The sequence below is a fragment of the Melanerpes formicivorus genome, unplaced genomic scaffold, assembly GCF_026170545.1.
Source record: "Melanerpes formicivorus ecotype bairdi unplaced genomic scaffold, bMelFor1.0.p_v2 SCAF_8, whole genome shotgun sequence".
Lineage (NCBI taxonomy): Eukaryota > Metazoa > Chordata > Aves > Piciformes > Picidae > Melanerpes > Melanerpes formicivorus.
Window position 1 is genome coordinate 14,529,155 of NW_027142360.1, and position 16,575 is coordinate 14,545,729.

Sequence of the window (16,575 nt, forward strand, 5' to 3'; positions counted from 1 at the left end):
TACCACCTGTCTGTGCACTACAACGTCCTGTATCACTCAGGCATAATTTATTTTCTGTCATCTAGGGCTCCTTTTTCCTCTCCTCTTCACCTCAGGGAAAGGGGAGCTGTTTGTATATCCATGTGCTTAACACCTACTGATCTTGGAAGACCCTCTCTTGGCTTGTTGTGTGTTAACATTGTTTACATTTTTTATTCATATGCAATTAATAAAATTTGGGCAAAACTTTATGGCTTTGACTACACTCTGGACAGATTATGTATTTTATATTCTCCATTAAGTATTGCTAAAACTTGCTACCCACAAGGACTAGGAGGAGATTTTACTCTGAAAGGAGAGTGTGCTCTCCTTTGCACAGTATTCTGCCCAGTATTAGAAAATCAAACATTCCCAGTTAGGCAAACAGGGCCATGACCTGTAAGGTTTGGGGTGGGTTGGTTTTTTTTTTTGGTGACTCTTGTAGCATTTACTGTCCCTACTGATCTCCAAAAGTCAGGACAGCAGCAAATGTGTGAGAAAACTCACCTCTAGTTTCCCTGTCTTTTGGAAAGAGATGCTTAAATAAAGACTCAAACACAAGGTAAAAGCTGCGTATACAGTTTAAACTTGCCTCGCCCAAGTCCATCAATTCAGGCGAATGTAGCTTGAGAACCGACAGCCCAAATGGTGCAAATGAATTCAGAATAAAGCACTATTAATGTGAAATACATGTCCAGCACAGGGAGGGGAGTTATGCAAGTGAAGCTTCTCTGCAACAACTCCCAGTGTGGATAAGCCCTTAATTACTTCTAAAAATCTCACCATTACTAAGCCATGCTTAGTAATTTCCAGAGGCCTCGAGTTTCTGGAGCAACTGGAGTATGAGATTCAATTGCATTCACTTCAGTGGAGGATACAGTTAAGTATGGGCACGTTTGTAGGCTTGAGGCTAGTCATTAACTAATTAGTGTATGGGAACATTTATGTTTTTCCCATCTGATTTTTGCAAAGTTATTTGGCAATAATTGCTTATGAGCCCTCCTCTCCTTCTCCCCCTCCTGCCCGTCTTTTCAGCAGCTGAATCCCCACCGTTGCCAAGTACACTAACTTCCCCTTTCCCCCTTACGGTAAACAAAAATACTTGCTTTTCCAATACAGACACACACACATACATACATAAAGATATATTTCAAAACAAAACCAAAACACCAAGGTTATAGATTTCGGAGCGTTTGTTTCTTTCGCAGCCATGAAACACCTCCTGTCCCAGCTGGTCTGCGGGAGCGGCACCGCTGGGTGTGTGTCGCTGCTGCCCCAAAACTACAATCCCCAGAGTGCAGGGCGAGGGGCGACTGCCGGGAAGAAGGGCAGGGAGTCCCGGGAGCCCCGGAAGCCTTCTGGGAGTTGTAGTCCGGCGGCTCCTGGCTCGCTGCTGAGCCCAGGGCACCTTTCCAAGCACCTGTTTTGTTTTGTGGGAGGCAGCGATGAGTCTACTCTCCACCGCTCCCCTCGGGGCGTTCCAGAGCAGAAGCCTCCTGGCAGCCCAACCAGGAACCGGTGGAGGAGGCAAGGGAGAAATGTAAAGGTAAGGAGCTCCTAGGATTTGCTGTGGAGTTGGCGGGGGAGGGGAGCTGTAAATCCTCTTGCCCCTCCTGGTTCTAATCGCCCCATGCTTTTGGCTGAAAGGTTTTGCTGTGTTGTTCCTGGGACACGTTATTGGGCAAGTCATCTGGGCTGGTTTGTGGCAACATCTGCAGTGTTAGCATGTGGGACTGGCCGTGTAGGTATGTCATTGTCCTGTGACGCTGTGGTTGGAAGTGTGGCTCTTGGCTCCTGAGAATAATCATTCAGTTTCAGAAGAAGGTGAGGGAGGAAATCCCACTCCTTATAGTGACTGGATTTTTTTATAGTGACTGGATTTTTTTTTCTCTAAGTGAATAAGGTTCTCGTAATACCCAATTTCTTGCTGAGATTAAGCTTGCTTTTTAAATCTTGGTTGGTCAGTTGTGTTTTTTTTTTGGGTGGGTTGGTTTTGTTTTGTTTTAAAGTTGACTTTCCTAGATCTGAGTAGAAAGAAATAGTCAAATACAAATTTTTATTTGCATAAGTGTATGTTTCCTTGTTCTAGTGTTCCTGCTGTTTGCTCAACTGGAGGCGACTGGAAATTCTGTGGTATGCTGATCACTACAGTGAGAAGCCTTAGAAATTCTTCAATTTCTCCTTCCTGTTTTATAAAACAGAGTGGCGGTCAAGACATCCCAGAGAGAAGTGGCTTTGTGGGTTTCATAGGTTGGGTAAAACACTCCTGAACATTTTGTCTCTGGTCCTCTGACAAATAGGTACCTGTGAAGATATTCCAGCCTTGCTGTTGGTCCTTAACACATCATTGTAAATTTGCCAGAGTTTTGGGAAATAGCATGAGAGTGCTCTGCAGACCTTCCAGGGCTGAACAACATCTGATGGTGATCCTTGATGCTTGGGCACTGGGTTCAGTGACAGTTATACGCTGAAGGTCCCATCCTACAAATAGTTTGCTAATTATGCAGAAGACTGCAGATTTGCTGTTTGCACTGCTAATGGCCAGTAACACTTGTTCTCAGCTACTGCTTCTTGTGTGGCACAGAAAGCAGTGGGCACACTGAAGGCAGTGGAAGCAGAGTGGGAGCTTTTACTAAGGCTGCTGATGCAAGAGACAATTTAAATGAGAAAGGCAGAAGGAAAGATAGGAGTCAGTTGTAGTAAAGGGCTCACCTAAGAGAAGATGTAAAAGGCAGTTCTTGGTTCTGCTGGGGATTGCATTACCCTTTCAGTGGTAATAAAGTAGCTTTGCCGTTAATCTCTGCAGGTGCTGCCAAGTTCTGAACAGGTTTGGACAATGAGGTGGTTCCCTCCCTGCTCAGAGACTTGGCACCTCTGGATCAAAGTGGAGGTATGGCTTTTGGGTGTGTTAGATCGTACACTGTGGGCACCAGGGCTGCTGCGAGGGTGTCCTTCACAAATAAAGCATGCAGAAATATGGGTTACCCAAAGCTATAGCTCTTTGCTTTGTTGGTAAGAAGCGATGAACCTTCTGCCGATTAATCCATTACCTTAAAAAACCCAGCAGCTGTAGCGGGGAGGACTCACAGGTGCTTTTCACTTTAAATTTTTCATACACCTTGCAGACTTCTGGCATATCTGATGTTCTCACTGTTTACAGCATTAGCAACCCTGCTAATATGTATATAATAGCAAATAATTTATGGGGGCATTTGAATCTGAAAGCATTCCCTAAACATTTGAGAAACTTTCCCAAATGTGAGCAGCACTAATATAAAAACCAAGGAATGAATCTGCATGCAATCTTGCTGATATTTCCCTGTCTGCTGTCAATGAGAACCACTCCAGGACTAGCAGCTCTGTCTCCAAAGAAGTGGTGTATCCAGGGATGCCACCAAAACCCTGGGACAGGGCATGTGTCCAAGAAGGAGGATGGTGGGACCTCTGTTGCACCTTGTAAGCTCTATGCAGGTAGCAGCCTGTCTCTCCTGGAGGTGAGGGCTGTGCCAGCAAAATACAAGTCCACCTCTCTGCTCCACCTTTCCCCATGTGCCAGTCAGGCTGCAATGTCTAAAACAGGCATGGATTTTCCTGCTTACCCAACACCAGCATACCTCCCCAAAAATAGTTGTGTTGGTTTTGTTTTCCTTCTCTTGCACATATCAGAGGTCAAACAGTGTGATGTCGCTAATAGCATTATATTGACCCATCTCTGCTGTTGCTATTAATATCTGAAGACATTTCCAAATGCCACAGCCCCAGTGCTAGTATAGTTGCCTGCTTGTTTTAATCTTGCTGAACAGATTCGGGTGTTCCATTAGCAAGTCCAGTAATTCCTAGCCCAAATTTTACTCCTTGGTACTGTTAAGAAACTAAGGACCAGGCTATCTATAGAAGAGAATATACAGGGAATATCCATTTTTGCAATAGATAGCAAGTTGATTTGCAGTGTCATCTGAACAATATCTAAGGCTGAAGGTATTCGGGAGAGGTCCTGTCTTTTCCTTGCTGACCACAGAAGCATAACTCGTTCTTCAAAAGAAAAGCACATTCAGAATTCACCCCCAGAGCACCAACTACTAAATTTCAATTGCTGTTTTTTATGTCATTATTTCAGTTTTAGTAACTCTGTAAAAGACAAAAGGTTGCTCTTTCCGCTTTGAGCTCTTTTCATCCTCCGCTTTTACGTCAAAGGTTACCCTGAGCAGCGTATACATCTGTGCGTAGAAATACATATTATTCATGCCTTGTCAATGTATGTGCTGGGAAAGAGAAAACGAATTTATAGCTGTATGTCCTCTCTGCTGGGGCTTTTAGAGTTGAGTGTTTCAGTGTTTCCTCTATAAACCTCTGTTTTCTGAGGTTTATAACAGTCTTGAAGTCTGTAGAGGTCTTGAACCCTAATAGAAAGTGTGTAATGTGGCATTTCCAATACAACTGTAACTGCACCTTAAGGAGTGTAATCTCAGTGTACCCACAATGCTCCAATAAGGTTAATTGAAGTTACATATATTAAGAGAAAAAGAACATTTTACCCTTGGAGTTGGTATTTTCCATCCAGAGAGCTGAGAGCATCACACAGGGAGAGAGTGCATCTACCTAATGACTTACAAAAATGTCATTCCTTGCTTCACTATTAACATGCCCCAGTGCATCTGCAGAGGCCCCTCTCAGCACCCACTTCCCTCATTTGATGCCTCACAGCTCTACAAGGCCAAGGGGAACCAAGGCTAAGGCGACTGGAAGAAATGTTTTTTATCTAATGTATGATAATGCTTTCGTTCTGTGGCCTATCTGTTGTTTCTGCTCTTGGCTTCTAGCTGTGCATAAATATAGGTCCCATCTGAAACCCATTTTCTCTGTTTCCATTTAGCTTACTCCACCTGGCTTTTTGCATTCATGTATCACTTTGCTTACAAATGTAAGGCAAATGAACTATAGTTAAATCACAACATCCCACTGTCCTTGCGCTGTCTGAAGTAGTCCAATCTCCTTTGCCATGCCTTTGGGTAGTTGCTGGGTTCTCTGGTTAGCCTGAACTGCCACAAAGAGACTTTCTGTTAAGGAGAAAGTATGCCATACATCAGGGTACCTGTCCAACAGGCCTGTCCCTCTAAGGGGCACCTCTTCCAATGCGCCTAGTTTAAATTTTTGTTGATGGGTGTAGGATTTGGTGCTAGGCCAGAGATCTCATCATGTCATTTTGGTTGCTGCCTAAGTTTAGCTATCAGAGTTGGACCAGGGGGAAGTGTCTGCACTTCGTGGTTGTTCTGAGTTAAAATGAATACATTAAAATGTATCATGAGGATGAAGTGCTGCAGTTAAAAGTGGACAGCTTCCAGGGCTGCTGCCCATGCTCATACTGAAGATGATTTATTATTGCAGTTGCTCAATTGAGTTTATTTGACTTAATTGGCTGAAGGTAAAGAAAGCAGCAGCATATTCAGAGTAGAAAGCAACTCCTAAGAATTGTTTGAAAAAATGCCTTGAGACTTACTGAGCTTGAAGACTTTGTTAGGCTCTGTGGCAAGTATGAAGCAGTCCTCTCTGACTGTTACAGAGCCATGGTTTTCCCCGAACCTTAGCTCTGATCAGCAGCCGGTAAAAATATAAAGTATAATAGCTAAAAGTTTTGTTCCATGGTTTGTTTTTGAAATCTATCTTATTTTAGTGAAACTGAGAAGGATACATAGTTCATTTTTGCGCTAGTCCACCCACAGTCTTAAGGTTGTGCTCACCTGCTACTTGGTAGAAGGCAGCAGAAGGTAGGAGGCTGGATTTACTGTGAACCTTAGGCTCAGATCCCATCTGCACTTCAGCCACAGAAAGGAAGTTAACATGAGTGTCAGCAGGGTAGAAATCTTTTTGAGGCTAAGTCCTTCGTGCTGCTTGAACCCATAAGTCACATTATTTAGTCTTCCACTTAACCTCTTTTCCTGTGGCTAACAGGTCAGCTTATTGAGTTCACAGCCTGTTACAAGTATTGCTAACTTCAAGTGTTCAGAAATTACAAATTTATTCTCAGATTCATGAGACTGCAGGAAGGAAATACATTTTTTAAAGTGAGCAATTAAAATACTTTAATTAGCATTTTAGCCCTGATCCTGTGAGTTTCAGAGCTTTGGAACTCTCTCCCCCTTTTGCCCCCCCTCCCCCCCCCCCCCCCCCCTTTGAGGACTTGACCATCTTTGTCCTGAGTAAAACCCGTATTTGTCACAATTGCACACATGAAGAACTAGTGCTTTAGTGAAAACCTGAACTAAGCCAAGACTTCCAGTAAGATCTTATTTGGAAAATCTGGTCTTGTGATTGTGTAAGTTTGTTTTTTCTTTTTTTTTTTTTCTTTCCTGCTCACTCATCAGTTGTAAATGTCTGTGTTACAACATACCTGCTGAGAATGAGAAAGCTGACAGTATTTCTGATCTGGTGAATTAGTGTGCAAGTGGTCAGCAGAAAGGACTGCAGCAAAAAAGTGATGAATAGGAGAGCACAAAAGGCTGGGCTAGATTAAAGCCATCCATATGTTACATGTGCTCTTCTGCAGTGTGTGAGGGGCTGCAATTTGCATGTTAGTTATCTGGGCTTCCTTTCATATGGCTAAGAAGGCCTTTGGGAATATTTGGCATGGATCTACTAAGAATTATTCATCATAAAGTACATCAATTTAGGCAGTGAAGAACCTCTGGATAGGGGCAGGAGTGTAAATAAAGCTTTTTGATATACTTTATATTGCTCCTGCTTTTGCCCCATAGTTTGAAGCTCTTCCTGCCACAAATCTGTGTGTTTCAGTGCCCCATATGTTTTGGATTCTTACTGCTATCAGAAAATATCCAGCACAATTGTTCACAGTGCAGTTATTGTCATTTTGAAATACTTAGCATGGGAAACATTTTCAAAGGCAAGAGAGGCAACAGGGCACCAACTTCCCCAGCCTGTCTGCAGGAGTCAGAGCACCATTACCAAACCCTGGTCCTGGTGTTCTAAAGGAGAACCTTCTGGTGTCTTGTGTAAGGGTGTTCCTGCAGCTTAGCAAAAGTGCTTTAAAGAATTTCTGAAGTATGGGGGAAGACTGAGAGACCTCAGGCTGTTTAGTCTGGAGAAGAGAATGCTGAGAGGGGACCTTATCAATGTCTACAAATATCTAAGGTGTGGTTGCCAGGATGCTGAAGCCAGTCTCTTTTTGGTGGAACCTAGTGATAGGACAAGGGGCAATAGATACAAACTCAATCAGAGGAAAATGCATCTCAACGTGAGAAAAAACTCCTGTACTGTGAGGGTGATGGAACACAAAACAGGCTGGCCAGAGAGGTTGTGGAGTCTCCTTCGCTAGAGATCTTCAAAACCCACCTGGACATGTTCCTGTGTTGGACTTGATCTCTGGAGGTCCCTTCCAACTCCTAGTGTTCTGTGATGCTGTGACTGGTACTCAGTGATTACTCTGAACTGCCAGGTTGAGTCTCATTGCAGTCATACTGCCTTTTTACATGTAATTGACTAACTGCTCCTGGGATTCTTGAGATATGAAAACCATTATTGTGACAATAGTACTAGTCTGATTTTGACCATTTTTCCTTTGTGCTAATTTTCTGCCTCATCTCTACTGAGATTGGATGGTGGTAGTGCCTGTACTGTTTTTGGCATGTTTGTATTGTTTAATACATTGTACATTCTGTTGCTCTTTCTTATGTATCTCAGAGGGCTGATTGCTTCTGATCCCTCTGATTTTTGACACAGATAAAGCATCAAGGCAGATGTGATACTGCTCACCATTCACAGATAGGACTCATTCTTGCCATCCTGAAGGCCGTAACTCATGGTGATGTCCTTCATTCATATCTCTGGGACTTACTCTTTACTCTTGTGAAAAAACAGTGGTGGGCTTCCAGTGGAGCAAGCTTATTTACCTGATCTGAGGTTCAGGGTTTCTGAGACCCCTGGTAGCTTTCCCTTTTTGTCATTTTGAGTTTTGACAGAGTATTGATAAATGCATTGCATTAGTAAATTTGCTCTTTCAAAATACCCTATTCCCTTGTATCTGTCATTATCTTTCTATCTGTTTTAGCCTTAGTACTGAGGTCCTGAGGGCACCAGTAGATCTTAGTTGTCCTGCTTGGCACCACCTGAGACACCCCAGTTACATGCTCTGCCTATGGGCCCAGAAGCCCCACTGAATTAGAGGACACAGTCTCAAGCTGCGCCAGGGGAAGTTTAGGCTCAAGGTGAGGAGAAAGTTCTTCACTGAGAGAGGAATGGGCTGCCCAGGGAGGTGGTGGAGTCACCATTGCTGGAGGTGTTCAAGAGGGGATTGGATGTGGCACTTGGTGCCATGGTTTAGAATCATAGAAACAATAAGGTTAGAAAAGATCTCAAGGATCATCAAGTCCAACCTGTCACCCAAGACCTCATGACTGTTAAACCATGGCACCAAGTGCCATGTCCAATCCCCTCTTGAACACCTCCAGGGTTGGTGACTCCACCACCTCCCTGGGCAGCACATTCCCCTCATTGTCTTGGTCTCTGATTGCTATCCATTAGCTTTTGACTTGCTTGTGGCTATTCTTTAGGGACATCCCTTTGCGTTTAGTCATGAGGTCTGTGGTGACAGGTTGGACTTGATGATCTTTGAGGTCTCTTCCAACCTTGGTGATTCTGTGATTCTGTGAATTTTGAGTATCGGGCTGACCTCTTGGATGGTCCTTGATCCTGGCTCAGCCCTTGCTGTGCTGATGGATCCAGTTACCTGCCTACCTACTAGTCTGGTAGGCCTGTACTCCTTGCTGAGAGCTAATTTACATGAAGGTTACCTTCTTTCTCTGGCATCCCATCTCCAGAGCATGCTGCCCATGGTCTGTATTAGCAATCTGGTGCTTTTGAAAGAGGTACTGAGCATCATGTTTATCCAGCTTTTGGCTCATCTTTTTCACAGGCAGAATATGGGGTGGCTGTCTGTAACTGTTCTGTAATGGGATGGTCAGATCTATCTCTTCATGGCTGCTATTCTCCCCTTTGTCCTTTCTGTTTGTTCTTCAACTCTCCTCCTCCCATTAGGGCAACTCAAAGGACGCCATGGGCAGAATTTCTCCAGCTGGAAGTCCAGGAGCCATTGCACTGCTCTGTGCAATGCCAATTGCTATGGCTAATTGCCTCCAAAGCGGGTGCCTCACTTTAAAGGAGAGTGTGTGTAATCATTCTCTAAAGAAATCTCTTTGTATCATGTTGAAAGGATTCCACAATAAAATTATTGAACTGCAAAGTGGAGAGGTAAGGTGGGGAATGTAGTCGCTAGAGATAGCACATTGAGCTCTCAAAATATTTCTGTTAATTGGGGAAAATCAGCATTTGACATCTTCCTATTTGCAAAATGGTGAAAAGGACTGGACTCTATATGCTTCAGTGTTAATCCCACAAGCTAATGGATGAAAGAGAAGTTGATAAGCACGGTTTAGTTAATTAAGCTCTAGAACAAGGTGCTTCTATTAAGTTTTTCACAGTTCTTCTGGCTTGTGGTCCAGCACTGAAAAACAGTTTGGAGAATTTAAGCCTTGAGTTTGCTATCTAGAGTCGCCTTTCAATCAAACAAAGAAGCTTAGATATCTTTCATGTTGTTTAAAAACTGAACTTCACAGAAGAAATTATAATGTAACAGTTCTTAACACGGTATTGTTACAAAGGCAAACATTTATATGGCTCTCTACAACTGCAGGACTAGTCTAGGCAGGGTTCTTTGGCTTTTGCTGTCAATGTGGAGCTATTGATCCATGAATCTAAGTCCTTACTTATTTCCAGTCAAGTTTATAGGACAATGAAATTATAGAATTGCGTAAATCAATCACTGTTTCTTAAGCAAGCTGTAGAAATATAAACAAGTTACTGATTATATAATAAAGTCTATTTGCTTAGAAATGCCTGGCCATGGGCGGCAGATGTTACGTTAATTTCTGGTTTCTCTGGAATTTCAGTGGGGCTGTAAGATCTTAATGCCACTATTAGAAAAGGTAACTTTATTTTAGAAACTCATTCCAAGCTCTCACAGCAAGAGGAAGAAACTTTTATTCCTTTTGACCACAAAATCTGTGCTATTTCTAAGTGGAGTTCTTTGAAATAACTAGGATATCTCACAGCTTGTTGCTTTAGCGGGGACTTAGTACAGCAGCACTACATTTAGTTAGCATAATGAGTTTTATAGCCTCTGTGATATTGACTGAATTTGAAGTATCAGCTTTTAGTCAACTAAGATTAAATTTGTTAGTGAAATACAAGTTTGCATTATATTTTAGCTTTCCTAGATTTTTTTTTAAGCTGGGTGCCTGTTTTCTGAGAAGCATTTAGGTTAATATAATCAGGGTCTGACTTGGCAAAACAATTTAAGTATAAAAGTGTGTCTTCCTGTTTCTCAGCAGGAAGTGTCATGAAAGCAGTTTCCTCAGCATGGTTTCACTGTTACTGCCTTTGCCTTTCGAGATCCAGTGCATTGAAGTGATCATAGAATCACAGTGTAGTTTGGGTTGGGAAAGACCTTGAAGATCATCTAGTTCCAATCTCTCTGCCACGTGCAGGGGCACCTTCCAATAGATCAAGTTGCTCAAAACCCCATCCAACCTGTCCGTGAACACTTCCAGGAGTGGGGCATCCACAACTTCTCTGGACAACATGTTCCAGTGCTTCACCACCCTCAGGGTGAAGAATGCCTGCCTGCCTGCCTTCCTTCCTTCCTTATGCCTAACCTCAATCTACCCTCTTTCAATTTAAAGCCCCCTTTCCTGTTGTTACATGCCTTTATGAAAAGTCTCTCTCCAGTTTTCCTGTAGTTCTCCTTTAGGTACTGTAAGGCCACTATAGGGTCTCCCTGAAGCCTTCTCTTCTGCAGGCTGAACAACCCCAGCTCCCTGAGCCTGTTTTTGTAGGATAAGTGATCCAGATCCCTGGTCATCTTTGTGGTCCTCTTCTGGACTTGCTCCAACAGGTCCATGCCCTTCTTATGTGGGGGCCCCAGAGCTGAATGCAGTACTCAAGGTGGGGTCTGAGAGGGATGAACTAAATGGGGAGAATCACCTCAGCCTGGTGGTCATGCTTCTTTTGAGTTTGTTTGTTTGTTTGTTGTTTTTGTTTTTCTCCAACGTGTTCTTTCAAGGTAGTTCAAGACTCTTCCATAAGCCCATGGTGTCATTTTGGTTCTCCCATCCATTTTGAATGCCAAGCAAGATCTTTGTAAGTGGACTCAAGGCCTTCATGGTCTGTCTGCTAAGTAGATTGTTATAGTTTATCATGCAGGAGTACAAAATCATCTGATTAATCTGCTTCTTCAGCCCTTAAACAGGGACAGTAATAATGAAGTCAAAGCCTCTGTAAATCTCCATTCCACTACCATTCCCAGTACTGTTGCTATTAAGGTTGTTTTAAATATAAAAAAATCCCTTTGTGAAATGTGTCTTTGATCTTCTTAATTGGTCTGTCTTAACTATGTTAAGAACTCATTTTGGCTTCGGAAGGGTTTTTGTCTTTAAGATAAATTAGCATCTTATATACTGTTTTGTACATGGGCTTTGTTAAAACTTACACAAACTAGTCTCAGATTAAACTAATTTTTTAAGCTGTTCTGTGGTATTTCATTTACAGTACTTTGTGGGTAAGCTGTCTACATAACAGAATTTTTCTGACCTAAAGACTATTTTACAAATTTCTATAAAGGTGAACTGCTATAAAATTAAAACTTAACACCTTTCTAGACTTCCTTCATCCAGCATAAAGTTGGTGTGGTTCAGCCTTAATTAGACTATTATAGACCTAAAACATACAAGGTAGAATAGCATAAGAGGAGTTGAATTTGGTCATTAGCAGGAGTCTGTGGTTAGTCCAGCTGGTGTAGTCATTAGCTTGTAAAATACATGAGACATTTTCCAATTGATATCCTTGAAGACAGGACAAAATTCTTAATGTGATTTAGGTCTATTGAGAAGATAATAGTCCTATTTTTTAATAAGATGTATATTTCCTGTCAGAAGGATACTTGCGTATGTCAAGCATTGCTGAGGCTCATTGCCACACTTGTATACGTTTTGAAGTTGAAATGCATTGTTCTGGAAGAGCATGTACAGAAAATATTCTTGGAGTCATAGCCAACAGGGCTTTAAGGCATGAAGGCTTCCTGGAAAACCCGGATTGTCTGGGTACCAGTTTGTTTTTGTCTTTTTCAGTTGAGGAACAGTTCAAACTCCCAGACTTTCAGTGCTATAATGTACTTCCCTTTTTAACCTTTACTGCTTTGAACATCCATGCAGGCTGAAGCTTTGGCTGTTAGGGATTGAACTGCTTCTATCTTGCAGGTCTACCACATTCTGAGGTGTGAACTGAAGGATGAGATGGTGTCTTTAGTGTAAGTTTATGCTGAACATTTTTTTGTTACTTTTGAAGTTTGTGATGAGCAAGGTGTGGAATTTACTTGCTATTGAAGAGAAGAGCTTGGATGGCACCATGTCAAGGAGCTGTGAATCTTGGTAGATGCAGTCTTAGTGAAGCCTTTTGGAAGCAAATGCAGACAGTGCTGCTGACTCATAGAGATCTGACAGGAAAAGGCTCCCTTCCATTTCTGCTTGTCTGTAGCTTCCTCCAGCATGCAGTTAGTGAAGACTTTGTATGTCTCTACAGTTCTTTGAAACCATCATCATAATCAGCCTGATCAGAGTGGCTCCATAAAAAGAACTGGGAGGTGGCTAGGAAAGAACTGTGCTGTTAACTAGTTACTTAGGATGGTGTTTGTTGTGTAAAGGACCTGTAAAGTGAGGTGCAGCCCGTCATTGCTATCTGCATTCCTGACTCTTTGCCACCACCCCACAAAGCATCATGTGGATTTTTGTGACTCTTCATGAAGCTGAGATCCTTAACTCTGGGGATGATAACTGTGGGTGTATGGTTCTGTGGTTCTATAGTGTAGAGTGTTCCTGGTGGGTTTTAGAGTCAGTGCTGCATGCCACCTTTCTTAATAGGTGCTGAGTTAAAACCCTTCAGCAAGAAGCAGGTGCTTAAAAAACAAAACAAAAAGAAAATCTCAAGAACAGAAACGTATGCTGGTTGGTTTTGTTAGCTTGATTATGTGTTCTTTTCAAAACTGGATGCTGATATGAGAACCTATTTTCTTTATAATGCATGTGTTTAAGAGCTGTTCATCCCACCTACCTCCCAGTGTGGCTGGAAAAAGGCTCCAGTGCTTCTTAAAACATAAGTAAGGTCTGTAACTGACTCTGTTTGCTGGTGTGACTTTTGCCATTGAGTTTAATAGGAGGGCATCAGTCCTCTCCATGCACAAAAATGGACTTTTGTTAAAAAGCCAAGTAAATGGAAGCACAGTGAAATCAGAATGTGATTTCTTACCTTCCACAGCTGTGGTGACTGCTTTAATGTTTTGAAGAGAATTTAATGCTTATGGATTTTTATTTTTTTTTCTGGAAGTCAAATGTGATTGGTTACTGGTTGGGATTGGCTTCGACCCACTGATTAATTCCTTGTGTCCCTGGTCTTGAATCTTGTTGCAATTGTTCTGGGAGAACTTGACAGCAGTGGCAACCCAGCAGAACTGTTACTGACCCAGAATAGCAATAGCACTGTTAATACAATAAGCAAGGTTTTCTGTGAACTACTGTGCTATTCTGTGGAGTTGATGAACTGGTTAACACCTTCTACTTATTCTGCAAGTATCTGAGGTTGGGAGGGAATTAATGCAGTTGTGAAGCATGGAGAACCAAAATAGCAGTGATTCAGTTAGAGTAGAGCCAAATCTTCTTAAAATTAAACTCCATTGTGTTACAGACTTTACTTTTTTGATACCTATATTATTAACTCCTCTGATAAGAGGAAATGTAATACAGTGATATTGGAGAAGCCTTGCACATTAAATCTAAGCTTTTACCTTGGGGTTGTAGGAGAAGAAGCCACTTTTCATCTGATGTGTTATGGGAATCAGATGTTGCAGAATATCTGTTTCTCAAGGTTGCCATATAATTCACAAACTTAGTTTTTTAGGTAGTTTTTATTTCCTTAACTTTCAAATAGGTTGTTTGGAACAGGTGGGAAAGCTGCAGTGTGTGTGTGTGTGTGTGTGTGTGTATACACATATATATATATATGTGTGTATATATATATATATATATATATATGGGTGATTGTGGTTTAATAAGTAACAAATGATACTGGGCAGTTGAGGGAATTTTGTCATGGGCAAGAGTGTTTACTTGCAAGCTGCTGCTGTTGTAAACCTGAAGATTTTTTTGATAATGACATTTGGTAATTTTGTCTTCTCTCATAGAAGTGCTTCAAAGTTTGATTTCTGGTTAACCTTTCTAATTGGATTGGATCAGACTCTTGAAACAGGATTGAGGCTTGCAGGCAGGAAAATATGGAGGAAAGCTGAGAAATCATAAATTACAGACACACCATTTTCTGAACAGCAGTCAAAGCTTGGCCGTTTATGTGTTTATGGAAATGTGACAGCTTGACTGCTACAATGCAGAGTTAGTAGTGATGTTAACCCTGATACTGGAAATACAATGCAGGGCTAGCCATAGCATCTCCAGGAAGGCTGGTTATTGGTATCTCCAAGGGGAACACTGCACTGAGCCAGGAAAATTTGGTATAGTACCCATGCTCTGGAGATGATACAGCCAAACAGTGCTGTGTGGACTATCCAGTGTGACAGATGCTGACTTATGGACTGTGGTGCTACAGTTGGGCTTTTCTGCTGATTAGTTTTTGTTTCTACACATGTGTTCTAATAATCACATTAGAAGAGCTTTCCCCGAATTACTCCCTTCAGTTGTGATAATTTAAAGTTTGCTTTGTTCCATTTGTTTAAAGTATAACCATTTTGGAGACTGTGTGGACAATGCATTTTTATGTTGCAGAAATGCTCTATATTTGTTACTTCAGAGAATGCCACTTTTTGTATGTCAGGGCACCCCTAAAGGGTGTTTCTTCCACAGTGTTTACCCTGGCCAGGCTCTTTCCCCCTCTTTCCCCCTCTTTCCCCCTCTTTCCCCCTCTTTCCCCCTCTTTCCCCCTCTTTCCCCCTCTTTCCCCCTCTTTCCCCCTCTTTCCCCCTCTTTCCCCCTCTTTCCCCCTCTTTCCCCCCCCACTTTCCCCAGTTTCCCATACTTGATGTCTAAAAACCTACTCAACAGTACTGATGTCTCAAGTGGTGAGTATGTAAATATTTACTGGCATGACAGTCAACAACAGTGGGATGGGGGATATTGCTACATCATACCACTCAGGGGACCTTCAAGTTCTCTCTCAGTGTGCAGTTGATGAGCACAGGAAAGGTTTGCAGTTTGTGCTTGACTTGATGTGGCTTTGTTTTCTTGGTTCCTGTTTCCTTCAGTTGCCATTTATATAGCTGTGAAAGGCTTTATCAACTCTTGTGGAGACTTTCCCCTGCTCACACCACTCAAGGCTGGAGCTGTAGTGGAAAAAAATGGAGCCTGTAGATCTCCTGGCATTTGCCTCTGTAGAAATGAATAGTACCACAGTCACCCTGGCTTTACTGGTGATCTTCACTGTCCTGCTCTATTGGTAAGTCATAACAGTGATAGGGGCTGCATATCAGTCAGAAAGCCTGCTGAATCTCCCCCAACATCTATAAAGTCTTTTGTTCATAAGGGGAAATAGGAACGCAAAAGGGGAGATGTTTTGGCTGCAGAGGTTGAAATAAATACAAAACTCATGATGCTCTTTAGAGAATTCTGCCCTTGCAATCTGTTTGTGTTAAGTACTTTACAGAATTAAGCAATTGTTGGTGTTTTATTAATTTTTATAGGTGGCAGGAACACTGGTGCTGGGCAGAAAGATACTGAGTGCTTGTTGGACCTCTTCTCTGTAGTACTCTGCACACTTGTCCATTGCCAGGTTTCTGGGCTTAAGTGTACAGATGCTTTACCTTCTGTTTGAATTTCCTCCATTGTTCTTTCCACACCGAGTAGTGGATACAAATCAGAATAACAGCAGCTCTAATGGTTAGCACAGTAAGCATTGAGCAGTGAGCTGTGCTGAAATGGGAAAAAAGCAAAAAAGACAAACCCACCTTGTCCAGATAATTTATTTCAGAAATTAAATTAGCTGAACTAGGAGTGCTTTTGTGACTGTTTTCACTTGCATACCTCTTCACATCCTGCCTTCCAGTCCACCAGTGTTTTTTTCTCATTTGTTTGCCTGATCATGAAAAAATCCCAGGGATGGAGGTAGAAAAAGGACCTCTGACAAAAACCTGACATTGTTTAGAACAAAATAGTGATGGCACCATGAATTTAGCACAATTGTTGTAGAAATGTAAATGATAGATCATTTCTTCACTTCTTCACTCTTTGGCCCTGTTGAGCTTTGTTCAGTTTCATTCTGTGGCAAGGAATAGTCTAGAGAGACTGAAAAAGGCACAAGTCAAGCCCATATTAGATGTGCATTGCCATATCAAGTAAGTGGGTGAGTGAGCCTGCTTTCTTAATAAGAGCTGCCCAAATCAGCACAAACATCCAGGTCCTACTTTCTTTTGATTTTGCTGGAAAAAAGGATGGC

The 16,575-nt window shown here is 42.1% G+C and overlaps 1 protein-coding gene across 4 annotated transcripts in view; it reads left to right on the forward strand.

The window, feature by feature from the left end:
* The first annotated feature begins 1,446 nt into the window (after positions 1 to 1,446).
* Positions 1,447 to 16,575, forward strand: part of TBXAS1 (thromboxane A synthase 1) — a 253,481-nt gene continuing 238,352 nt past the window's right edge. The window contains exons 1-4 of one of the 4 annotated variants that reach the window (XM_068142225.1): positions 1,447 to 1,564; positions 2,108 to 2,151; positions 2,825 to 2,908; positions 15,389 to 15,579. In XM_068142225.1, the coding sequence (XP_067998326.1) occupies positions 15,482 to 15,579 (98 nt within the window). In that variant the 5' untranslated portion in view covers positions 1,447 to 1,564; positions 2,108 to 2,151; positions 2,825 to 2,908; positions 15,389 to 15,481. Of the gene's footprint in view, positions 1,565 to 1,667; positions 1,764 to 2,107; positions 2,152 to 2,824; positions 2,909 to 15,388; positions 15,580 to 16,575 lie in introns of those variants that run through there. The other 3 variants (XM_068142228.1, XM_068142229.1, XM_068142226.1) reach the window with 3 other exon arrangements.